This window comes from Rhinolophus sinicus, linkage group LG04 (genome assembly GCF_036562045.2).
Source record: "Rhinolophus sinicus isolate RSC01 linkage group LG04, ASM3656204v1, whole genome shotgun sequence".
NCBI lineage: Eukaryota > Metazoa > Chordata > Mammalia > Chiroptera > Rhinolophidae > Rhinolophus > Rhinolophus sinicus.
The window spans coordinates 40,720,823-40,747,586 of record NC_133754.1 but is presented as its reverse complement, the minus strand read 5'-3'; the positions used below and the strand labels follow the sequence as shown (position 1 = coordinate 40,747,586).

The 26,764-nt window shown below is 40.0% G+C and overlaps 1 protein-coding gene across 2 annotated transcripts in view; it reads right to left on the bottom strand.

The window, feature by feature from the left end:
• The window catches only part of GPC6 (glypican 6), a 1,036,531-nt gene that overhangs the window by 984 nt on the left and 1,008,783 nt on the right, over positions 1-26,764 (bottom strand). For both annotated transcript variants that reach the window (XM_019737186.2, XM_019737185.2), the window contains 2 exons: positions 17,768-17,904; positions 3,814-3,989 (listed from right to left, as the gene is read on the bottom strand). In XM_019737186.2, coding sequence (XP_019592745.1) covers positions 3,814-3,989; positions 17,768-17,904 — 313 coding nt within the window. The remainder of the gene's footprint in view (positions 1-3,813; positions 3,990-17,767; positions 17,905-26,764) is intronic.

Below are 26,764 nucleotides of genomic sequence, written 5' to 3'. Positions count from 1 at the left end.
GTGGGCAAGTGGGCAGTCAGAGGAGCATAGCACACAGCTGTGAAAGGCACATATTATTATTACTCCATTCCCCTCTTAAGAGCAATGATGGACTTCTTCTCAACCAGCCTCTCCCTTAAACCAGCATTGACTGACTGCGGCTTGCAGGCCAATTTGGTCTGCTGTTTGTTTTTGTATGGCCTAAGACCCAAGAATGGCTTTTATGTTTTCAAGTGTTTTAAAAAGCAGCAAATAAAAAATAATATTTTTGTGACCTGTAAATAGTATGTATATGAAATGTAAACCTCAGTATTGATATATAAAGTTATAATGGAATGCAGTCACACCCGTTCACTTATACATTGTCTAATTCTGTGTTCACATATGGCCTTCAAAGCTGAACATATTTAATACCTAACCTGTTACAAAAAAAGTTTGCCATTTCTTGCTGGACACCAATGCCCACAGAGTATGTGGTCTTAGTGCGGTATCTTCCTGAAACCGAGGGTCCTTATGACTTTGATTAAATTTAGTTTTAAATTGCAGCTCTAGAAATCGTATCTCTCTCTTTCTATGTCTCTCAGAGACCTAGCCTTTCCCCTGGATAATCAGCAACCCCCGAGGTGTAGGGACAGCAGCCCGGACCTGACTATTGGTCACAGGCTCTGGACCTCTGGCAGGACAAAGATAGCACCTTGACCTAAGTTAGGTTCCAGCTCCTGAACCCTAAGGTAGAACAACCACCTGGCTACTTTCCTGTGAGACTGGACAGAAGGACTCCAAGAAAAACCTCAGAACTGTCCTCAAGACCTGAAGAAATGGTTCATTACCCTTACCTCACCTCTGACCAATCAGCTCCTAACACAACCCCATCCCCCTAAACCCATGGTGCCTTGTGATTTGTTCTTAAGAGCAATAGCTCCCCTGTGTCTCTGGGCTTATTGCCATTTCCTTAAGTAAACCTCTAGTTTCTTTGCTGCAAACTTTTGTTTGGGTCTCCTTTGGCTTGGATGCCTGCAGGCAAATGAACCCCTTGAGTTGGGTAACATTCCCTGCTTGCCCAATATGTCCCTTAGGTCTGCTCTAGTCCCACTTCTTGGTTTCTTTTTGTTTTATGAACCCTGTGTCTCAGACCTGGGTCCCAGAACAGGCTCCGGCAATTGCTAGCTGTGTACAATTGTGTTATTTACTTGTTTTCTCATTTCCTGTTAGTCCCCTTCAAGAGAATGTAAACTTGTTGAAGGCAGAGGCTTTGTGTAACTGTTCAATTCTGATTCCTACTGCCTTTAGTAGTCCCTGGCATACAGCAGGTGCTCAGTAAATGCTTGTTGAATAAGTGCGCCTTGGGCAGCTTACTCCTGTTGGTTTCATCATCTCAACATATGGACAATAACATTTACCTTGCAGAGTATGTGTGAAGATAACCCAAGAAAATGTGTGAGGACACCAAACCCAGTGCTTGTAGTGATGCCTGATGGAAAAAATAGGGTTCCTACAGCAAAGGCAACCTGGAGTTTAACTTGCCATATTTTATTTAAGTAAACTAGGGCAAGCCGGTTACCATCACCGAGGCTCTGTTTCTTCTTCTGTAAAATGAGAATAATCCCATCCTTTTGCAGAATTGTTATGGGGTATAAATGAGATAATGTTCCTGGGAGGACTCAGGAAACTGTAAACCTGGTAATGACGTTTGCTATTTCCCCCACTTGCTCAATGATTCCATCTAATAGCCCCAAATTCCTTCCTGCTGGCCCGAAATGGTGATATGTTTGTTAAACTGCTCGTGAAAGACTGGTACCATCTTGGTTACTTGATGCTACTTAAACAAAGCCAAGAAAATGCAGGGACTCTTCTAATGTCTCCTGAATGAGAAATTTTTTGTAACGGGCCATCTAAATATCAGACAAAATCACTTGAATACACTACACCAGGTTCTTAACATTTTCTCTGATTTATCTTTAGTGGCCTTTACAAGGGGGTAAGATGCCCCTTAATTAAATTCACAGATATCAGAATTGCTAAGGGGATTTTGTTCTAAATATTAGTATTATGAATAAGAAGTAATATAACCTTTACAAAGATATTATTAAAGTGATTTAGAATATTAAAAATATGATCAGCAAATAATGAGAAGAGATTCCAGTTGAGAAAAATAATGGCCCCATCTCTTTCTGAAAACGAATCACAAATGAAAGTATTTAAAGGGTGGTTTTTTAAAATGTCAAAAGCAATATAGGTGATGATGGCTGGAAGATGTGATAATGGTTTGTATGACAGACACTATCCTAAAATAAAGGGTCAAATTTGGTGCTTGGGTTAGAGTTACGGGATGCTCTTAACGATTGCTGATTTTTATTTTCTTTTGAGGGGAAATGAAGCAAAATCTCCTTTCAAGGACATTCCTTAAACATGGCAGATTGACATGTATATAACCTTGTTAGGTAAGAGAGTGGAGAAACAAAGCCAACATCAACTAATTCTTATGTATCTTGAATAATTTAATCCAGATAATAAAGCATTTTGTTAGCTAGCGAAGACATAAGGGATAAATTGCAATGAGCAAGGCTAAGAAATGAGCAAGGGAAAAGCAGAAATGGTAAAACCTTGTGTAATGTTCTCTTCTGAAGAGAAAAGGAGAGGCTTAGTAAAGAGAAAGAGAAATAATGGGATGACTCTGGGAAATTTTATAGCAATAAAGTCTATTGGGTTGGCAATTATCCTGCATTTAGAAAATTAATTTTTGAGTTATTTAAAATGGAATAAAGCACTAAAAATTTTCTGCTGGGGACAACTCAGTAGGAAGATGGCTAAGACTTAGAGGGCTTAATGTCTTCCATCTGTAACTTCTTTCTGTCTCATTAATTCAAGCATATAAGCATCATCTTTTGCTTCAGTGACCAAATTACAGAATCGCTGGCAAGTGCAGATCTTATGTTCAAGAAATCTTTTCCTGAGAACTCTCTCTGCAAGAGTACTTACTTAAAAGAAAACAAAAACAACAAAAAAAACAAACAAAAAGCTTGCCTTTATATGCACCTTGAAACCATTTAGACAAAACTCAAATATAATAGTTTCATGTCAGTATTCACTTAGTAGCCTTTCAAATCACTTCTGATGCTTTTGTAATATTTGATAAAACAGTCAAGTATACTAATGCATTAACATTTTACTATTTCTCTCAATATTTTAGATACAAAGTCAGTGGTCCCTGTATGGGTATGAATGGATAGAGAGAGAACAAGTACAGTTGAATTCATGGCACATGAGATGTTATCTTAGCTCCTTTAAATATGGCCTCCAATGAACTTCCCAATAACCTCTTAGGTAAGGTTGCTTCCCATTCTATAGAAGAAGAACCTGAGACTCAAGCAATAATTTGTTAAAGATGCCAGTTCATGGTTGATAGAACAGGGATTCCAGCTCAGCCTTGTCTGAGCAATCTTTAGAACATTCTTCTTTTGGTGGTTGGGGGTGATGGGAGAGGGCAGAAGTTTGGGGCAGAGACATGAATGCTGTTGGGGAAATGAGGAAGTGAAAACATTACTTTGTTGCTTTATCAAGAACGAATCAACTGGCTGATGGGCTCAATTTTAGTTTTGGTATGGCTGAATACAATCCACCAAAATGGTTTCTTAAGGCCAGTTATGATGTTAGTAGTATCCTAAGTTTTGTGGATCAGAGCTGTCTGTCCAAAGGACTATAAACAGTTTTGTAGATTGGGCAAGAATGATACAAGCTAAAAGGTGCACATTGCTCTTGAAGAGAAATGACGGTATAATCTTCCATAACCATTTTTCAATCTAGAGGTGACTAGTACTGTTGGGATGGTCTTACTTGTGTCCTGAAAGTTGACATCATTGCCATTGTAGGCATTTTTCAGTTTGTTGGTCATCACACGGAGAGCCATGATCTGCTGCCTGATGAAAGTGTCGGGCCGAGTGATGTCCACATCCACCTCAGGGTTGTTGATCTGGTTGGTCAGTCCATCATTCATAATTTCAGGCAGGTACCTGAAGGGCACAGAGGGAGAGAACAGATGAGGCTGAGGCAGGCGGGACCTCGGGTTCTGCCATGCTGTTTCCAACAGCGAGCCAAAAAGTTGGCAAAAACTGGGCTCAGTTCCTGGAAAAAAGGCCAAAGCAAAAGTATGAAATAAATTTTCTTGGAGGAGAGATGGCTAAAGTGGCCTCAGACTAGTTTTTGAAATGGCACTGAGTTCTGAGGTAGGCTTGCCTACAAATGAATGCACAATTGGGGACTTACAGAACTTATAACTTCAAATGAACTATTTCTCGCTCCATCCTGAGTGTTAGATATTTGAGTCAAGGATGTGATACCTTCCTCAGCTCGCCTGTTAATTTTGCTAGTTAGAACTGAACTTGTAGATTCCATATGATCTTAGAGCGTTCTCTTCTACGAGGATGCTTTTTCTCCCCTGAGGAGGCCTGACCTCAGATTTTAATCAGAAGAAACTTGTGGATATAAAACAAACATCTGTGGAAAATTTGAGGAGTCACCAGTGATTACTGGACTATTTGAAGTGTCCATTAGGGTTTTTATTTTGTAATAAAATCTTGCGTCTAATTCAATATTGGGTAAAATCTAACGGTTCTAATTCTAAATAATCTAATTTTCTTAGTGGTACTAAAATGGCAAATTTGTATTATTTCTTTTACTTGTACTAAAATGTCAAAATTGTCAGTCATTCCATGTCAACTGCTTAAACTGTCTAGGTGCGTTTATACCAGGGGAGACTAATGATCTCAGAAAAGTGCTTGGAGCCCTCTCTGCCTGCTTACTCTCATGACCTGTCAGTTTTTTGTCCTCCTACTCTTCTTCTCACAAAACTTCTCCCATCTGCTTCTTCTCTCCTATTTTATGTGTCCCTCTTTGGAGTACAGACAGCTACAGAAGCCTCAACCTGACTTCCCAATTCTGTCTTTGCTTTCTAGTGCATTCTGCACATGCTGTCTGATTAGTCTTCATAAAAGAGTAGCTAATGTCCATTGAGGACTTACTAAAGCCAGGCACTCTGCCAAGTACTTTACATACATTTTACAATTCAGTTTCCCAGCAAATCTACGAGGTAGTACTACTTTTATCCCCATTTTGTAAAGTGGAAAACTGAGACTTACTGAGGAAAAGTAATTGTGTAAATTCACAGAGCTAATAGATGGCAAAACTATGACTAAAGCATGGCCAGTCTAACTTCAGAGCCATGTGCTCAAATACTGCACCATACTGCCTGGTCAATCATAAGCTACGATTCACACTTTATACCTCTGCAATCAAGGCCCATATCCATCTCATGGCTACCTTCTTATGCTGCAACACTCCCTTCAATGGACCTTTCTTGCCTCATGGAATCTATTCCCTGTATACATATTATGCTTGCCTGTCTCTGTATACATTTTATGATTGCCTACATTACACTTTCTCATTTAAGTCCCTTGAAGACCCAGGTCAATCCTCACTTTCTCCTTAAGATGTTTTCCAGCTGTTAGGGATCTGCCCATCCTTTTGTAGGGCTGCCAGGATCGGCAGGGCATTTTGTGCCCTGCATAACATCACCTGCCGAGGGAATGAGTAGGGGATGAAATCCAACCTGAATTTTGTGCCCAGGGAGCCATGCACCTGCAGGGTACCATTCACCAAAACAGACACCTTTTTCTTTTCTTTTTTTGGAATCCTTTTGTTTTAGAAAATTTCAATATATACCAAAGGAGAGACAATAGTATAATGAACCTCATGTATCCATCTGGGTGCATTTTTTTTCTAATTTCTACAAAGGTTCTATGTTTGTCAGTGTCCTGGTAAGAAACAGAGGTAATGAAGAGAGTTTAAAGAAGAGACTATTTACAAAGGTGTGGGTAAGGTAAAAGGAAACCAGCATAGGGTGGAAAAATCACAGACAGGGGCCAAATGACAAATGACACAGCAACTTCCAAACCAAAGCCCATCATTAGGGAGGGAGCTGAGGGAAGGACACCCTGACCTCTCTAGTCCCTCCTTCTGACCTCTGGCTGCTACCTCCCATTGGCTGAACCCAAGTGGAAGCCAGCAAGCAAAGGGACCCAGGCGATGCAGTTGGTAGAGGTTCTCCTTTAGGGCACAGACCAAGGTGGAGGGATGAAGAGTGGATTTCAAGGGATTCAGGACATCCAGCACAGTAGGCCGGAAACACCCTTCCTAATTGCTATTATTATCATTCTTTTATGCCTCTACTACTGTTGCTTGAAAGGCGAAAAATAAACAAAAACAAAAAAAACTCCCTTTCTCCTATTTTGTCCTTCTGGTTTACATGTTCTTGTACAACATACTGACTTATGCTTAAAATTCTTTCCCTTCTTGCAGGTTATTTTCCAAGTTGCAGAAACCAAAGGCTCTACCCATCAGTCTCCAAAAGAAGAAATAGAAACACACAGAGATACTTATATTTATGCCATTTTTTCAGGTATGGAAATCTTATGCATGATCTATTTGTGTATGAATTAGTTTACCCATTTTAAATCGGATGCCCCCCAAATAAGCTCCATGTCTTCATCCATATCTTGAACAAAATTGACCTCACAATGTTCACTACATAATGAATAATAAAACACACGGAATGCATTGCAAATTCTTTTCCATAAAACTTCACAGTACTTACTGCCCTAAAAAAAGTCCTAATTAAAATTTGAAAAAAGATACGGAACTATTATAGCTGTATTTTTTTTCAGGGAAGAGGAACCTCTATGCTAGTATATCTGGGATACTCATAAATTCTTGTTAGAGTCTGAGATTGTCTTCCTGATACAATTTCTAAACTGTGACATTGGATTGACCATTACTGACATTCCATCATATGTGCTGGGCTCCATGAGCTCTACCTAATTATTAAAGCCTGCTGGAATAAATGGCAGCAAGTGCAGGGCAGCCTTTGCTGGCACTGGAGTTGACAGGAGCTGAAAGGTGACCGTTGGTTCTGGTGTTGGCTCTCGACATTTAGGACAATGATTCCTGCAGCTAGACCTGTGCTGAGTCAGAGGAGAGCTTTGTTTCTTTCAGATAGTGTGTGTGCTGCATGGCTTGCAGGGACTCATTTATCAGGAGCTGACTGCGATAGCTTACATTGGGAATGCTCCCCCTGGGAGTGTGAGTATCGAGGAACAATAAGCGGCTGCCAAATACACCCAGCCGCTAACTGTGCCTATTGACGCTCAGCCACTTACAATAAAAACAAGGAACAATGCACCCGTGTCCTCAAGAACCTTTTCTCCTTTCGATGTATTCAAAGGGTAACTTTAGAGACAATGTGGAAACTTCAACTGAAAAACACAGCTGAAAAAGAAAATGGCCATTTGTCACTCCAGAGTATATCCTGAGGCCAAATCTGCGGATGTCCAGAGAACACCCTGAAGGATCTATGGAAGCCCAGGTCAGCACCAGGACCCATGAGACCAATTACTTGTTATCTCTCATGTTTGATCTCTTTCCATAACAATCATATCCTGCAAGAATGGATGTAATTTTGAGCTCATGCTATTCTTTCCTTTATTAGATTTTGCACCAGCTCTTCAGCATAACAGCATTCTATTTTTACACCCTCACAATTCTGGGAGACACGGGAAAGAAGGAGAATCTTGCTACAGATAGCTCAGGTTCTGAGGATGGATCCCCATGTATCTGGGGCAGGGAGAACCCAGAAATGAGGACAAACAGGGGTGTCATCGTTTGTCAGTGCTTCATGCTGTGATGTGGCAAGTGAGTGGCATTCATGAACAGTCAGGCATAGCTTCCCCACTTTGGTTACTTTTTCTTTTGCAAGAGCATGTAAAAGAACTAAATCTTTGGCAGTTGTGGAGAATTTTTTTCACATCTGCTATGGTCTGAATCTTTGTGTTCCTTCCATATTCATATGTTGAAAACCTAATGCTTAAGGTGATGGTATTTGGAGGTAGGGCCTTTGGGAAATGATGAGGTCTTGAGGGTGGAGCCCTCATGATGGACATTAGTGTCCTTATAAAAGAGATCCCAGAGAGCTTGTTTTGCCCCCTCGGCCACGTGACGACACAATGTGAAGTCTGTGACTCAGAAGAGGGCTCTCAACCGAACATTCTGATCTTGAACTTCCAGCCTCCAGAACTATGAGAAATAAATTTCTGTTGTTTATAAGCTACTCAGTCTGTGGTATTTTGCTATGGCAGCCAGAACAGACTAAGACATCTACTTTCATATTGTTGATGTAGGCTTTCTTGATCATATTGAAACATGGCTGATTAGGGTGGAAAAGTCCCATGGGAATATAGGGGGACAGATACAGTCAACCTTGTGAGTGGCTGCAGTCTCTGTGCTGGGACCCTCTCTGACAGAGTTGACAGCCTCTGTCACCTGAGAGACATTAAACCTGAGAAACAAAGACTTGTCCCCACAGAAGTTTCTCACTGGCCAGCCACAGTTCCTGTCATTGCCACCATTCCAAATCACTCCTTTCAGTTGAGCTGATGCTTCGAGAAAGACCCTGTTGATATCTCAATGTGTTTGCTGGGAGGAGAGACATGTTCACTGACTCGTATCTCTCATCATCAAGTTAATGCAGGTAGTTGTTCTGATGGAAGTAGCTGCCCAGGGAGGGAAAGGGACATACAACTCTAAAGATTTAATGGGAATCGAAAGCTGGTAAAGTCTGAGATATGAGGCACTTACAAGGAAGGTTAGCTTGGTGGTGCCCAAAGGAGTTGGCAAAAGTCCAAGTGGTCAGGAATGGGGAGAAATGGGGTCCTTAGGTGTTGGCTTGGGTGTATTTTCGGGGGCCGGGTCTGACCCTTCCTTTGCTCCTGCCTCAGGGCACACTGCGAAAGCAGTTTCAGTCTTGCTTATTGCCATGAGTGAGCTCCATTCGATACCTGTCTCTGTAGCAATTTCTAATTCTAAGCTACATATTCCTTCACCTTCAGTGCATTTAAGAGTTTTACTAATGTAAGTAGATGTAATACCAAAACAGGTCCAAAATTCCTTGTCTGCAGTTCCAAAATTCAAAAATCTCCAAAGTTATTTTCTGCAATCCATTTGTTTCCAAAATTTGATCTGAACTGAAATGAGGTTAATTGTAGTCCTCATTTATTAATACATTGTGCTGCAGACATTTAAAGTATTTGATTGTGAGGTGCAGTCACAGACTCCATTGGGAGTACTTTCTAAAATCTAAAAAAAAATTATGCTCTGTGACGATTTTCTAAAATATAAACAATTTTGAATTCTGAGACACATATTATCCCAAGGATCTCAAATAAGGGATTGTGAACCTATGGTATCCACAACCTCTTTCAGAAGCTTTCTTAAAATATAAGTTTTTAAACTTCACATCCATTATAATGGTTGTTATTGAAAAACAAAAACAAAAACAAAATCCAAAACATAAAGTAACAAGTGTTGGTGAGGATGTGGAATGTAGTGTACATGTCTGTCATTAAGCTTTCCACTGCCAAGGGATCCACTTCAAAAGACATCCATCTTGAAGAAACATAATGCCAGTTGTATGACACAGCTACTAGCAAAACAATCAAGAAAGGAACTAGGCCAGCCCCATTTATGAAGGAACCCTTTCAGAAAGCCCTGGGTAACTTAAGTAACTGACCACTTGTTAACCACACATCTCCCTTCCCATGATATAATTCAAGCTTGGATGCTTTAAACTAGAGCTCGTAACCCTGGGCACCTCACTCTCAGACCCTAACAAAGGCAGCCATAGGTGTGTTCTCTCTCTCTCAATCTCTCTCCCTATGACTGCACTGTGTGGCTCTCAGGTGTACCATGTGCCCTTCAGGACCTATAAGTAATAAATCTTGTTCCTCAAAGTTCCCTTGATGGTTTCTTGATGAAGAGCATCCTGTGATTATAATAAGAACCACAAGAGCAAACCCAGCTGTAAATCGGGGCCCTGGTGGGGGAAATGTCTGTGGGACTTGCTATGAGTGATGTGTGACTAGGCCAGCGCAGTGGGCATTCTTAACGGAAGGTGATGCCATCAATAGATTTGGGATGGATGGAACACGGGGAAATTGGAACTCTTGTGTATTGCTAGAGGGAATGTAAAATGGTGTGGGCACTGTGGAAAATAGTATGGCTGTTCCTGAAAAAGTTAAACAAAATTCCCATATGAAAAAGTTAAACAAAATTCCCACTTCTGGAATTTTTAGTCCAAAAGAATTGAAAACAAGTACTTGAACAGCTATTTGTACACCCATGTTCATAGCAGCATTATTCACAATAGCCAAAAGGTGGAAGCAACTCTAGTATCCATCAACAGATGAATACATGAACAAAATGTGGTATGTATATATATATATATATATATATATATATATATATATATATATATATATATATATATATATATAATACATTCAGCCTTGAAAAGAAGGACATTCTGACACATGCTACAACATGGTTGTGACAGACACATTGAAACAGAGACATTGTGCTAATAAGCCAGTCACAAAAGGACAAATATTGTATAATTCCACTTATCTGAAGTACCTGGCATAGTCAAATTCACAAGGACAGAAAGTAAAATATTGGTTGCCAGGGGATCAGGGAGGGAAGAGTGAGGAATTAGTGTTTAACGGGTGCAGAGATTCCGTTTAGGAAGATGAAAAATGGATGGATGGTGGTCATAGTGTACAATAAGTGCATGTATTTTACGCCACTGAACTACACTTAAAAATGGTGAAAATGGTAAATTTTTTTATGTATGTTTTACCACAATTAAAAAAAATCTTTTTTTAAGTATAACCTTTCTGAAGTTCTTGATATAGATTGCTTTCTTCCCTTTCCATTTTTCCTCACTACAAAGTGGAATTACTCAAAGCATGCTGTGATTTTATAGTTTAAGGGAATTTATAAATTCTTGAAGACTCTTAAACTGGAGCTGTCTGTGGTATTAGGTATTTCAAAGAGACGTGACACTGAGATAAGGTCAAAGGCACAGAGACTGACTGAAGACACCTGAGATTGCGCTGGGACCCAGCAGCGTGATTGTGGGCAAGTCACTTAGCCACTTTATAGAATTATTTTTATATTTATATGAATAACACCTTATTTGTTTCATAAGCTGCCATATTAAATGAAAGTATATGAAAATGCTGGAAAAATACAACACATTATTCAATTGTAATGCATTCTTATGAAAATGAAGTTGTTAACACGGCTCCCGCAAATGCCAAACTTGTTTCTTAGGACTGGCTGACAACAGCAGAATTTGGAGTTTTAAAGCATAAATTCATGTACAGAGGAATGATTTCTTGTGGCTTTCCTCCAGCTGGAGACTGTGTGGCAGGAAATGGTTTGAGAACTCTTGGAGAACACACAGCTCATTGGTTTCGGCAGTGAGCAGAAGCTAAATTCTTCAACTTGGCCTCTTTACTCATTGTCAGGAGCTCCTCAAACCCATCCTTTCTTGGGAGAATTGGAGTCAGCAAACTGCAGTGCAGATAGGAAAGAAGACCCACGAGCCAGGTTTCAGGGCTCTGACTTGTCGACAGCAGCATGCTTCTTTCCCCCTATTCGTAGCCACATTTTTCACCACTTGCAGGAGGTGCATGCAAGCATCCTTCTTTCCCAGGACGTAAGGTCTTCCCTCCAAAGTATGCCGCAGAAGGCAAGTGTGAGTTCAGGAATGCCAGCTTTGACAGTTGCCAGTTCTCTTCCCAGACAGATTTCCCACCTTCCCAAGGTTTCCTGGCTGGGTATACATCGAATATTTTACAATTCTTTAAAATGCAGCTAGAGTGCTTTGGGACATATTTCGCAATCAGACTAAAACAATATTGTCCTGCCAAATCTGCCAAGTCGCTATCTTTGACAGATTTCTCATCACCATGCATCATTTCGTCCGTCTTCCAACTGCTCAAAACTTATCCAGTCATGACTTGCTATTTTCTTTGCTTAGTCAATCCACTCAGTGGCTGGTGAGAGTGACTAATCTATTTTCTGTATTTTTTCACTTTTCCTATTTCTTTCAATTTACCCTATTTACCTCCTGGCCTCAGGGAGGATTTCCTTGGGAAGACAGTTATTTCTCTGAGGATCTGGTGCCGTAAAATACAGCAGAGGCTCCCTGTCAAAGCTATTTCCAATGTATCCAATTAATCCTTGTCCCTCATGCAGCACCTGGGTCCCCTCCTCCCTGCAGGCATTTTAAAGAAAGGACACAGTGACAGCTAAACACCAGCTTAAAAGGAACAGAAGTAGAAAGTTGATTTGCCAATTATATGGGTGAGAGGAGGGAGTCTGAAAATAACTGACTCAAGAAACATGTATATTTAGACTCTGAAATAATGTATGTTCTATCCTGAAATCCGTGTGTTATTGGGACTTGCCCCTCAGATTGGCTTTCATTTGCGTTCTTCCTGCCCCATTCCACCATTTCCCATACTCCCCTTTCCTTTTTAACTCCTAGGAGCTTAGAAAAAGGATCCCCATGAAGAGAAGAAACAATCTCCAAGGAAGATACATATGCTGTCATTTGATATGGCTACGTCCTCAAAAAGCAACAATCTGCCTGTACAGAAGCAAAAAGGAGGAGCCTACATGAACACGAGGGCTTTATTTTTTCTTCTGCTGATGTCTGTCAAAGTTCTAACCTGGATATGCTAACCATATAAAAGTTTTATTTCCTTCTGAGCCTATGCTTTCCTGCCTCCCATCTAATCATTCTTCTCGAGCTTTTGTATAGACAGCTCATTCCGGCCACTGGCTGCCCAGAATGCCCTTCTCAGGGATGACGGATGATTGCAAATGTTCTCCAAGGTCTCCAGGTTCACCCTGGGAACTTAGGAAGCCTAGATTTGTAACCTGCACGATGACTCTTTAATTTTTTTTCCCTTTGGCCTTCTAGATGATTATCGATTTTCCTCACTTACTTACCAGCTTCCCTTTCAATTCCTATTTGTCTGAGTTGAGTCAGAGTGTTGCTGTGTTTTCTCCTGTTTCATCCTAACAAGTTGCTTAGCTAAGTGAGAAATGGGAGGCGTGGAAGTTACACTTGCAAACTCACTTTCTTGCTGGTCACTGAAGATGCATCCTAAGCTGCCTTTCTTGGGTGACAGACACTGCTGTGAATTCAGAGCAAAACACTTGATCAGCTATTTTGATAAAGTAGGATGTGATTCTTTGTACTAACTATTATGGAATGAATGTTTTTGTCCCTTCACGACCCATGTGTTGAAGCCCCAGCCCCTAATGTGATGGTATTTGGAGGTGGGGCCTTTGGGAAGACATTGGGTTTAGATAAGTTTGTGACGGTGGAGCCCCTGTGATGGGATTCGTGCTCTTAGATGAAAAAGAACGGATCAGACCACTCCCACCCTCAGCTTCCCACCGTATAAGGGCACAGTGAGAAAGTGTCTGTCCACAAGCCAGGAATAGTACTCTTCCCAGAAACCAACCCTGCTAGCACCCTGATCTTGGACTTCTAGCCTCCAGACTTTGAGAAATATCTGTTTTAGCTGCCCAGTCCATAGTAATTTTGTTATAGCATCCTGACCTGACCACGCCACTAATCGAATCAAGTACTGACCAGGGATTCAAAGTATCCATCCATGGTCCCCATTTGTGACCAGAGGTTTCTGTGGACAAAAGAGGTTTGTCATGCAATTGTGAAGGCTGTGCTGTATTTCCAATTTAAAAGGGAACTTGATGCATGGGTGAAGCCTAAGCAATTCATTGTCAGATCATTTCAAACTGGCCTGTGCTCCAACTCTCCTTAGTGGGTGACATTACAACTGAACCATATGACCTCCCTGGGTCTGTTGCTGTTGTTGTTTTTAACATGAGAAAAGCTTTATTAAAAAGAACATCAAAGGTATCCATGAAGACAGAGAGAAAATGGCAAATTGTAATATGGTCCCTGAATGAAAGGGGAACATCTTACATGTTAATAGAAGCTTAAAGTAGGGCTGTCAGATAAAATACAGGACTACCAGTTGAATCTGAATTTCAGATAAACAATAAATCCTTTTTTTGTAATACAAGTGTGTTCCATTTGGTGTCTGGTGTTTTATGTGCTAACTCTGGAAAATTCTGCCTTGGAGTCTTGCTACTCAAAGTGTGGTCCCCAACCAGCAACAGCTGCATCCCCTGTAAGCTTGTTAGAAATGCAGCACTCCAGGCCCCACCACAGACTCATTGATTCAGAATTTGCATTTTTAACAAGATGTCCAAGAATTTAGCCTGCATGTTAACATTTGATAAGCATTGTTTTAGAGTTTACAACCTATTTTCATTGACATTATTTCATTGGTTTTCAAATTGTCCCAATAAGTTGAAAAGGAAAGAGGAAGCAAGGAAAGGGTCCACTTGGTGACCTGGTGATGTCAAAATGGAGATTTAAATGCTGACGGGGTCATGGGCATGTTGCAGTTTCCTCCCATCACAGGGCGGTCTCCTCCTTGTGCTCCATCTCCTGTTTGCAGACCTGTTTAGCTATTAAAGCAGAGTGAGATCTGCCAGGGATGGGTGAGGGTGGGGGCAGAGGGACAAAGGTAGGTTCATGTTTTACGGAGCCACTGCTTACACACCCTTGACCATGATCTCTACACAGCAGATTTCACCCTGTGGCTGCCATAGAAGCCACGTCTCCTGTTCTCTGTTTCAAGTCGTTAATTTCCACAGGTGCCATTGATTTAATAATAGTTATTTGGGAAAATAAAATAATTGTTGGAGTAAATGGACATATCCATTGCAGGAGTCATTTTGATTTCAGAAATGTTCAAATGTGAAACAGGTATGTTTCTGAATCAGGGAAATATGATAAAAAGTCATGGAGTAGCATTCAGAAAAATTCAGGAGAAATATGGGTGATGAAGACAAGTCTGATGAGATACTTAGATCGATAAAAAGGCTGCAGCAGTGGATGTGAACCCAAGAATGTGGCGAAGGAGGAGTGTGCTGGATAAAATATAAGGAGAGGAAGAAATGTCCGGGTTATCAGTGGTCTCATCCCACAGGCTTGAGTGTAAAAACTCCAGACTGTGACACTCTATCAATGCAAATGAGGATCTCTGTACCATATCCATTAACAGATGTTGGTAGATTTTTAAAAAAGGTTCTGGTTCTTTTATTTCACATGGATGATAAGAATAACCTTGCTTTCTTTCTATTCCCTAAACTTTCCTAAAGAGTTAAGAAGGCTTAGCATCTGAAAATGCATACTTCAAAAGTAGGAAAAAATAAGTTATTATCTGCATTACCAATGGATTTTTCAACTCACAAAATAGTTCAGTGAAATTTCTTTAAATGAAAAATTTCTCTAAGTTTTTCTAGATCAATTGATATTTGAATGAGAAAAAAAACTTTCAATTAAATTTAATTCAACAAGTGTTTATTTGCTATATATACATAATGTGCTATTAAATATTAGGTTGGTGCAAAAGTAATTGCGGTTTTTGCATTTATTTTTAACCTTTTAAACTACAACTACTTTTGCACCAACCTAATGTAAAGGTACAATATTAACATTCCATTCCAGGGGAATAGTAATAATAATAATAAAAAAAGAACTAAAAGAAATCATGAGATTTTAGTTTTTCAGTGGAAATATAAATTGAGTCAGTCACAAATATTTGACAGCTTCATCTTTTTAATAACACACTGGGTTAAATTCTGGAATGTTCCTGCAACTGACTTTATTGCTTTAAATTTGATGATTTCCTTCACCTGCATAAAATCCTCCAACAGCTTCCCTTGGACTTCAGGATAAAATTCAAGTCTGGCCCCTGAGTATTGACTGATCCAGGTATTCCTCCACCTATGTAATCCCTTCCCAAACGTACAGCCCAACAGTATGGTACCTGGAGTTCCTAAATCCACTGTCCTCTCTCCAGCCACTGTACCCTTTCACGTGTTGACAGACAACAATGCTGTGTTACAGCACTTGATTCACAGTGTCTGGACAGAAGTGCCTAAAAATATTGCTGATGGACTGATAGACTGAGTGAATTAATGTAGGTCCATTTACAGAGCTAAGGATGTTTCAGTTGTTCTAACCTGGGGAGCATTGTATTTAGCTGTCATTTGTTTTACAGGTAGGATATTGAAGTGAAAAGAGTACTGCACTAGGATATGGGAGATTTCACCTTTCACCCGCGTTAGTTGGCTAACCTTGGACTGACAAATCGTTTACTCTGTTTGCGCTCCTGATTTGTATACTGAGGAATTTGGGGTGAACCATTCCAGTCACCTCTAGCTCTAACTTCAATGGTCTTTATCTTCCCCATTCATTTTCTTGATGGAGTGCAGTCCCCTCCCCAATCCCTGCCTGCAACCATTCTTTGTATTTCCTTTTGTAAGAAACTGCATATGCGCCAATATCCAGCAACCTGTGTAAGCATTCATGGGAATGTATTTCAAAACACAGCCTTCATTTTAGCCAAGGCTGAAAGGTAAACACAGATGGGCAACAGAACAGCTCAAAAAATCAACCACTTTATTCATTAGGCCATCTGGTCACCCTTTGCAGTGTCTTTCTGCACACTCATTAGGAAAGGACACATTAGCAGCTGTTAAGTCAGCTGAATTTGCGGGCCAAAGGTCTCCTTCCTAAAAGGCCAGACATTGGTAAAATTACGAGGCATTTATGAGGGGCATGTCATTGATATCGTGAATATCTCTCTGCATCTCGTGATCTAAGATTTGGATATTTGGGGGCAACTTGAAATATTACAGCTTTTTCTATGGCTGTCCAGTTTTCACTTTGCTAAGCTTTCCCTAGCATGGCTAATAGTATCATGACCAATGGATGCTAAGAAACGCAACTCAGCAGTGTAAGAAATAACAGCAAATGAGCACCTCACGTGCACTCTGCTTACCTTCTGCAGGTTCTTCTGAACTTAATATCCAGGTATCTTTTTGTTGCCTTTTTATCACAGCTTCTTCATCTGCTTGGAACCGGCCAATAAGGTCCCAGAACAGAGCCCTCCTCTTAGCTTCTCCACCTGCTGGTCCATCCCCAAGGATTCCTTGAGGCCCATTTACCAGCTGCTCTACCCACCTGCATCTCCGCTGGGGAAGGTTCCGGCAGACTCTTCTCCTGGTGTCCTGCCATGCTTGCCAACTCCTAGCCAGTTTCCCCATCCAACTTCTCCACCCTATGAAAACTCAGGCCAAGCCCATTTTTGGGCTAAATAAAAAAAATCAGAAATTCCATATCAAGTGGCAGCAGCACCGGGCAGAAGAGCAGCAGGATGAAAACAGACCATCTCTCATCAGGAAATTCCAATGGGACTTTCCAAGGCACAGGACCTATGAGAATGCTTTCCTGGTTGTCCCTCAGTCACTTTATTTTTCCCTACCCCTTCCAATGAGCACTTCAAAAAATGTTTTTCTCCAAAGGGGAAAAAAATTACACTTGAATTTTTACTTCCTGTTTGACTTGTGATGGAAAAAAAACAGTAAGCCCTGAAAATTTAACTACGAACAAAAATAGCTCAGCTATCTTAAAGTCATTAAGTGAACATAAAAAGCTCTTTGTGATCTCAGGATATCCGTAACCTGGCATCTGTCACCATTCCTTCATCCTCATCCTGAGGCGAGGCATTCAGAACAAGGATTCCACGCTTAATGGCACCTTGAGAGTAAGTGCTCCCAGGTGCCCATCAAACCTGTCACTCTGAACAGCTGTCGCTAAGTGACGACTTGTCCCTCCACCCTCCATTGCTTTTTGCATAAACAGGTCTGCAGAGTTGTGCCAGGAGAGCCTTCCGCTGGATGCGCAAAGCCCTGACCAGAAGAACCACGAGTCACCCCTCACCTGGCTTTGCTGTGCCCGTTCCAGCATTCCTCTTCATTGGACGTGCCTGCTGTCACGCTCTCATCCTTGCAGATGGTGTAGGGCAACGCCGACCAGACCTTTTTAGAGAGCTTCAGCTTCTCTTTTATGTCTGTGACCTGATCAAGAAAGCAAGGAAAGACAGTGAATATTCTCCCCAAACCTTGTCCCTTTCTACACAAGGACACAACACAGGTGAAGGTGAGAGAATCTGTGATAGGGCTAGCACAAACTCTCTGTCCGTGTTAAGAGAGCTGTGAGATTTACTGCCTAGGAAAGCTTAGCGTCCTCCTCCCTCAATCTTCCTCTAGCTTCTGGCAGGGAGTTCTCAGGTAATTGGCTTTTTGTTTTCCATCTTTTCTCCTCCCATCCTTTGAATTGAAAACTTATGCAGCATCTCAACTGACTTTGGGTCCCTCTCCAGCTGGGAGATATAGGTGTGCCCTACTGCAAACACCCTAAATATGTTCTTTAGAATTCATTTGCCTGGATGTCAGATAAATGCACTTAAATGGTGCACCAAGAGATAAAAACCCTCTTCCCAATGATCTACTTGTTTCTGTAAGAAATATATATTGTCACTCATTCAGCTGCTGGTAACCTCTGCTCTTGACTAATTGACAGGCCCATAGAGCACACACATGGATGGGGAGCAGCAATCCAAACCCATTTAAAAATCTCTAGTGCCAGAGAGGAAAAAGTCACTCTAAATACAGGTAAGTGTAAAATCCTCAGTCCTATGGATGGATGGCCGGGAGAAGCTTAGTAACACCATCTTTAGTATTTTCAGGCTCAGCACTGACGGCACATGGGGAAAGGGTAGGGAGAGAGTTTCAGTACCATTCTGGTTCCCTAACTCACATGTAGGTTCATGCAGTCACAACCTGCTTTCCTGTTCTGCCTACATAAACCCTGGGAAAGTCTATCACTGAAACATATCTGTTATAGGTTGAATTTCCCCCCAAATTCATATGCTGAAGTCCTAACCCTCAGTACTCAGACTGTGAATTTGTTTGGAAATATGGTCTTTACAGAAGTAAGAAAGTTAGAAATGAGGTCATTAGGGTGCCCCAATCCAATATTTGGTGTTCTTACAAAAAGAGGAAATTTGGACACAGAAATGAAGAGAGGGGGCAACGGGAAGAGACATAGGAAGAAGACATTCACCTACAAGCCAAGGAAAGAGCTTGGAAAAGATCCCTTTCTCACAGTCCTCAGAAGGAAGCAACCTTGCTGACACCTTGGTTTTGGACTTCTAACTTTCAGAACTGTGAGACAATACATTTCTGTGAAGCAAGCCACCCAGTCTGCAGTACTTTGTTACAACATTCCTACCAAACCTATACAGCACCCAAGAAGGGAGAACCACTGAGATTTCACAGCATTATTATACATTTGAGATCAATAGCCTTTGGATGCAAACTATTCTATGTTTATTGTGGATGGAACATAGATTTGAGAAAAAAATTCCAAAGATCTTTTGTGAGGTTTGAGAGTGAACACAAAGAAATAAAAGAACTCTGACATTTTATTTTCGCCCCAGTCATGTTTCTCAGTTGTTTCAGAATTACAGTTTTTGGCCTCTGCTTAACTGTGACTCTGATGATGATGGAGGCTTCCGTACGGGGAAATGTCTGCTCACCCATAAAGTACTGAAGAGGACCAGAATGCTGAATCAGAGAACCTGGTCCATATCCTCAAATAGTGCGATGTTACTTTTGTGTGAAAAAAATCCACCAGTAGCTTACACACAGGAAATGTGTAGGATAGCTTGAAACTTACACTCTCCAATTTTCCCCATTCCTGTGACCTTGGTCCACAGGCTGCCTCTGGCTCTCCTTCCAGCCATGCTGACTGGGCAAGGAGATTTGCAATAAGAGCCTGTCCTTTCCTGCTCAACTCTCCAGGCGCAGATTGTGTGTATGTTATGTGCTTTTTATCTTTTGTTTTAATGATATGCACTATTTGTAGCCAGCCATTGATGGATGTTTATTCTCTGTTTATCAATTATAAAAAAACAACGCCCTCCCAAACACCACCTAATGAATGTTGAAAGAATGATAGTGAGAAAAACCACCATTCTGCAACCATCATAGTAATAATTGATCTCAGCAAATATCATCAGTCAATGCTGTTGTGAGTTGAATTGTGTATCCCTCCTCCACCCCCCCCCCAAAAAAAAAAGAAAATGATTTTGGAGTGCTGACCACCAGTACCTGTGAATGCGACCTTATTTGGAAATACGGTCATTGCAGATGATCAAGTTAAAAATGGGGTCATTAGGGTGGACCCTAATTCACTATGACTTTGCTCTCATAAAAAGGGGAAACTTGGCCATCAAGACAGAGACACACAGGGAGAAGACCTTATGAAGATGAAGGCAGAGATGGGGTGATGCATCTACAAACCAACGAACACCAAAGATTGCCAGCAAACCACCAGAAGCTGGGGAGAGACCTGGAGTAGATTCTCCCTCCCCGCCCTCAGAAGGAACCAGCACTGCTGACATTTGGGTCTTTGACTTTCAGCCTTCAGATGGTGACACATCAAATTTTTGTGTTGTAAGCCACTCAGTTGGTGGTAGTTTGTTACAGTAGCCCTAGCAAACTAGTACAAATGCAACAAAATATTGGGGAAAAGCTTGATAGGGAACAGGATACTTATACAATCTCAAAGTACCCCCCACAGATTACATAGTATTATAAAAGGAAAACTGGCCAGAAACTGAACAGGCCCCCACCTTAACCCAGTGACCAAAGTAACAGGACAAACCAATTGCCATGCACCTCTTGGGGTGATATGACAAGGACACATCACTTTTGTAGCCAAAATCAGAACCTTAATCCAATCATGAGGACACATCAGACAAACCCAAACTGAGGAACGTTCTATGAAACCACTGGCCTGTGCTTCTCAAAATGTCCGTCATAAAAGGTAAAAAAAAAAAAGGCTGAGGAGTTCTTCTGGATAAAAGATACGGCATCCAAGTGCAGCACATGGTTCTGGATCAGGCACGAGATCAGAAACATAATTACCATAAAGGACATCATTGAGACAGTTGGCAAACTTTGAATACCAACTCTCTATTAGCTAATAGTATTAGTGTTAAATTTCCTGAATATGAACTACTGTGGTAATATAGATGGATGTCGTATTCTTAGCAGATACACGCTGAATGAAGTATTTAGAATGAAAGAGTTATGATTTCCACAACTTACTCCAGAATGATTCAGGAGTGATGACGATGATGATGATGATAATAATAATAATAATAATATATAAACATAGTTGAATAGATAGAGAAAGCAAGTGTGGCAAACATTTAGTAATTAGTGAATCTAGGTGGAGATATATAATTTTTTAATAATGTATTTTTTGGTAAGTTTGAATTTTTTTCAAAGTAAAACGTCAAAAATAAAATCCCTCACATTTGATTTATTTGGCAGGGTGCCACTTTGGTGTCCCTACACTCCAACCTGGGCTACCCCCTCTAGGCCACTCATTCTCACTATTCTCAAACGTAAACCCCAGAGAAAAAAAATCAGTTGTTACATAACTGATTTTTAGTTATGTCATAACTAAACTATGGCCAGCTTCAGGACAGAAATACTGTAAAGTTTATTCTATCTCATAATAAAGTACACCAAAAATGAGCTTCCCTTTTCTGCTTATTTCACACTAAAATCCCACCTTTATGCTGTGGGAATCTGAACCAAATATATATACTTAGACACAGAGAAAGAATAATATTGCATGATCTCCCACAGGTATCTCCTCTTTTAATATTTACAAAATTTAACTGTGTATGTTGTGCTGATCTTTCTTTAAATCAAACTCAAGTATTGTTTCTTTCAAGGTGCTTCCTCTGGTCCCCAGATTCAACAACCTGTGTTCCCCAGTGCCCTGCTCTCGATTCTAAGTACTGATCACTTCCAACTTATAACTGGCTTACTTCTCTCTCTACGATCACATGCTTCTTGATGCAAGGACAAGGTACTAATTTGTCTTTATCCTCAGTGACTAGTACGGGTCGAATCACCAGTCATATCAGTTTGCCTGGGACATAGGGGATTGTAGGACACCGAATTTTCAATGCTAAGCCTAGAAAGTCCTGGGCAAACCAGGACAAATTGATCACACATCTTTTTGCACACAGCAGGTACTCCATAAATGTTGATTGAGAAAATGGATTTAATTGTCCCATTCTAATACCAGGTCATAGACAATATCGCTTACACAACATAGTTGGGGTCACACAATGTGCCTCTTAGCTGAAAAGGGGCCAGAGGACTCGTGCTGCTGTATCTGGCTAAGTGAGGAGTATGTGGATCTCTCTGACGATTCGCCACAGCACATTTTATAATCCAGCCATGTTCACCCTGGCATTTCAGTACCAGGCGTTTTCATTGTGCAATTGAAGGATAACAGCAAAGGAGCAGTGAGAGATGTAAATGCTGTTTTAACATTCTGCACGGAAACATCAGCCAATTCCCTTTCCCACTGGGATGGTGATGCAGACAGTTGGAAAAAACAGACACTATTAGCCACTAGAGAAGAACATGCCTTTGATTCTAAAGAACATCTGAATGACTGCAGTTTTTTTTTCAATATCAAGAAAAATTTTCAGTTCTCACACTGTTTAGAAATATTTTCTCTTATTTTTATTTCTGAATAATATATGCGACTACTTTGCTGTAGCTCCAGACCTGAGCCAGTTTTTGTATTTTTTCCTAGAAATTTAAGTGCACACAATAGAGAGTTAAGCTTTATGTTAACAAGTACCCTTAGTACAAATATCTTATTGACAATAACAGTGCGTCCTAATTCCTTAATAATGCAAAGCTGATGGGAACAAAGACCTGGGATCAAATATAAGACTAACAACAATTTCTTTTCTCTGTTTCCCAAATGAGCTATTCTAGGACAAATTAACTTTCTTGAATACTTGCAAATTGCATTTACCATTATCCAGTATTTTATATTCCAGCATTAAGTGCAGTAATATTAGTAATATTAGTAATACCTGAGTATAAAATATTTTTTTCATTTATGCTATTGAGAGATCCTGAAAGTTAAACAACTTCTGTTAAGCCATAAGACTCTGATCCAAATAAATGCTATTGGGGTCCACAAGGAAAACATGAATCCCTCTTGATGACGTATCCAGAGTTTGTCTTAATTTCTGACAATTTCAAATACTGGCATCAGAAAAGACATACACTCTTAGTTTAAAGCCTGTCAAAGGGTTCTGAATACTTGACTCTAGGAAGACAGTGGTACCATTTTTACACTCTCTCTCTTACAGAATTGAAAAATTAGACAAAAGATGGAGGAAGCTGGCAAGGTGGAGTGATTGCTATAACAAAAGGGATTAGCAAAAAGAAAGAGCGGAAAGGACTGTCCGCATACTGTTGTCTGACAACTTCATTTAAAAAGTAATCTTGTCCCAAATGTTTAACCTGAATCTCTTCAAGATACTGACTTAACAACTTCCAGTTTATAGGAAATACTGGGGATAGAGGTACAAACTAAGTAACACCAGAAATACATGAGCAAACACACCCAGTATATGAGATATTCTATAACTCAGCTAGCCTTGACTCTTCAAAAGAAGAGGGAAAAAAGGAATGAAGACTGCTGTAAATGAAAAGAGACTCTAAAAGTATAATAAACCAAATGCTATTGATTGACTGAATCCTGGATTTGGATGTGAGTTTTGAGGTAACGGGGAAATTTTGAATAAAAAATAGTAGATAATCTTATTGAATTGCTGTTAATATTCTGAAATGTAATCATGGCATTGTGGTTGTATTGGAGACTGTCCTTACTTTTAGGAGATTCGTGCTGAGATATTTAAGAATAGAGTGTTATTTTTTCTTTTACTTACTTGAAAAATAGCAAACTCATCAACCATTACTGAGTCTACAGAGAGGTATAAGAATATTCACATTATTATTATTGTTTTCAACCATTTCAGTGCTTTTTGGAGAAGTTAAAAATAATGAAAAGTTGGGAGAAAAAATGAGACTGTTGTCAGGGCAGGTAGTGTTAGAGAGCTTTGCTGGATTTAGCTTAGGTCAGTAACTGATTCAAAGTAACTGGGACTAACTGTGAGCTTTCATTGAGCTAAGGCATTCACATTCTTTTTCAAAAATGAATTAATTTTTAAAAATGTATTTATCAATTACAGTTGACATATATTATTATATTAGTTTCTGGCATACAACATAGTGATTAGACATTTATATACCTTATGAAGTGATCACCTTGATAAATTCAGTACCCCTCTGACACCATGCATAGTTATTACAATATTATTGACTCTCTGCCTCATGCTGTACTTTACATCCCTGTGACTATTTTCATAACTGGCATTTTGTACTTCTTAATCCCTTCACCTTTTTCAACCATCCCCTCATCCTCCTCCCATTTGTGATCAGCAATTTGTTTTCTGTATGTATGAGTTTGTTTCTGTTTTGTTTGTTTATTTTGTAATTTAAATTCCACATGCAAGTGAAGGGGTGCATACTGTCTTTCTGAATTAGTGTCTTGGAATTTTTTGGATAAATATTCAGAAGTGAAATTGCTGGATCATATAGTAATTCTATTTTTAATTTTTTGAGGAACCTCTGTACTGTTTTCCAGAGTGGCTGCACCAATTTACAATCTTATTAGCATTGCATGAGGGTTCCCTTTTCTCTACTTTCTAACATTTTTTTGTTGATTAATTGATGAAGGCCATTCTGAAAGGTGTGAGGTGTTATCTCATTGTGGTTTTAATTTGCATTTCCCGGATGGTTAGTAATGTTGAGCATCTTTTCATATGTCTGCTGTAAGGCACTCACATTCAATCTTCACAACACTGTCTGCGCTGCAGTATTATCATTATGCCATTTTTGCAACTAGAAGACGGGGGCTTAGAGAAGTGAAAAAACCTGCCATGCAAGTAAATGGTGGACATGAGATTCAAATTCAAATGTAAACTTCAGAATCGTTACTCTTAACCACTAGGCTTAATAGGGACATTGCCTGTAGTCATGGTCTCCAAAGTGTGTGTTGGATTGGTGGTGGGGGTATGTGTACATCTCTGGGGGTGTGCAAGGTGATTCAGTGTGATTCAAAATGAAACATTAGAAGTTCTATTTCTATTTTGTAAATGTAAAAATATAAGAGGAATTATGCTTTCCTAATATTTAATCTATCTACAGATTTATATGCCTCTTAAGAAGTCCATATGGTGATGGCCATTTTTCAGTTATTCTGTAGAAAGAGTAAAACTTCCAGAGTGAAAAGGGGCTCACAGTGGCACCTCCGTCTGGTCTCATTAGCTTGCTCCTGGAGTATTGAAATCTATCACAGTTCATATGTGCTGAAATGCATGTATGGATTAGATTATGTAGTTTTAACTAACTCATTAAATGGATGAGTGACTTACAATGACTTTTGCAAAGAAAGTTTGAGTTTCTTTCATTTTAAACAGTGCAAGCACAAGTGAACGACAATAAAATGGCAGGCATGACATTTCTCTTACTCTCAATACATCTGCAACACTACAAAGTAAAAACAATAAAGATTCTTTATCTCATTCTTCACATTTCTAATTTTTGCATAACTTTTGCAAGGTGCAGAATGTACATTAGTTCAGTAATGCTTCTATACAATTTATGCATAGTTATAAATACACCGGGTGTCTGTGATTCTGGTATTTTGCTGATAAAGACATGAGATCAAAACATTTTGGAGCTGACTAGTCTAAAGCACCAGCACTGATATATTTTGAATCAGTACTCAGTGAGCAAAAACTTTCAGTGAAATCTAGTTAACAAGATAAAGAAGGGTATTATGGTTTAGAAAAAGTTCTAATACATTGGTTAAATAAGAAAAGGTTTTTTGCTAGTGTTCATTCATTAAGTACTTCTTATGTGCCTTCTAATAAGTCAGGTTTTATGCTACATTCTGGGGAAACAAATATGGCCAGTATGTAGTCACTGTCCTGGAAGTGTTGATAGCTTTCCTTTCTAGGGGGGTAAACAGACAGGGGCTAAATGCAATAGTTACGACAAAGAAAAGGGTTAGGGGAGCGCGATATCAATATGTCTGGAAATTTCCTTTCTGGGGAAAACCGTATTCCCTCCCAAGCCAATAAGGCTTTGCTATTTGCTCTTTGATGGCCTCTGAACTCAGCCATGGGGATGATTAAGAAGCTGGATAATTAGTTGTTTCCATCCAGAGGGATTAAAAAAAAATGCCTCATGGCCTCCTGTGTTTTCACCTCCACTGGCAGTCTGACTCGATCCATGCAGAAGCCATCGCCTTCAGTCACCGCTCTGGCCTTTAGCTCCTCCTTTTGTGGAGTATCTTTGTTTCAGCGACTCCTGGGAATATGTGCTTCACAGCAGCGACTTGGTTAGCAGTGCTGTGCGTGTCCCAGGTGCTTAGAAACATTTGTTAAGTGAATACATATATGAACAGCATAGCTGATTATCTGCTAAAGGAGGCAAGATTTCAAAAATGATTGATTATCCACCAGCTAGTCTTCTGGACTTTCCTTTGGAGAGTAAGAAAGACATGGGAAAATTCTGCCGGCGTTCAAAAAATAAAATAAAATGTACTTTTCCTTGACCTGATTATCCCCCAAGCAAGAGGGGAATCTCAGATGATCCTCTCCAATCCTCTAATTAGGATTCTAGTCTCCTGTCATCTCAAATGTCATTCCAGGTGTAATTTACACAGGTATGATGGAAGAGCCTGGGAGATCTCAAAGGTGATCTTGGCTTGAGGAAAAACTATGAGAATTTAACTAAAAATGGAATGAATTCCGTCTTAAACTGTCTTTATAATCCTTATAAAGACATACTGTTTCCTGTACCTTTGGTTTTCTAAGCGAGTGACCTGTTAAATTCTGATTAGGGGAATTTTGAACTGTTATTACCTTTGTCTCCTCTGTGGGTCCTTTGATGGGCATATTTGATCTCCTCC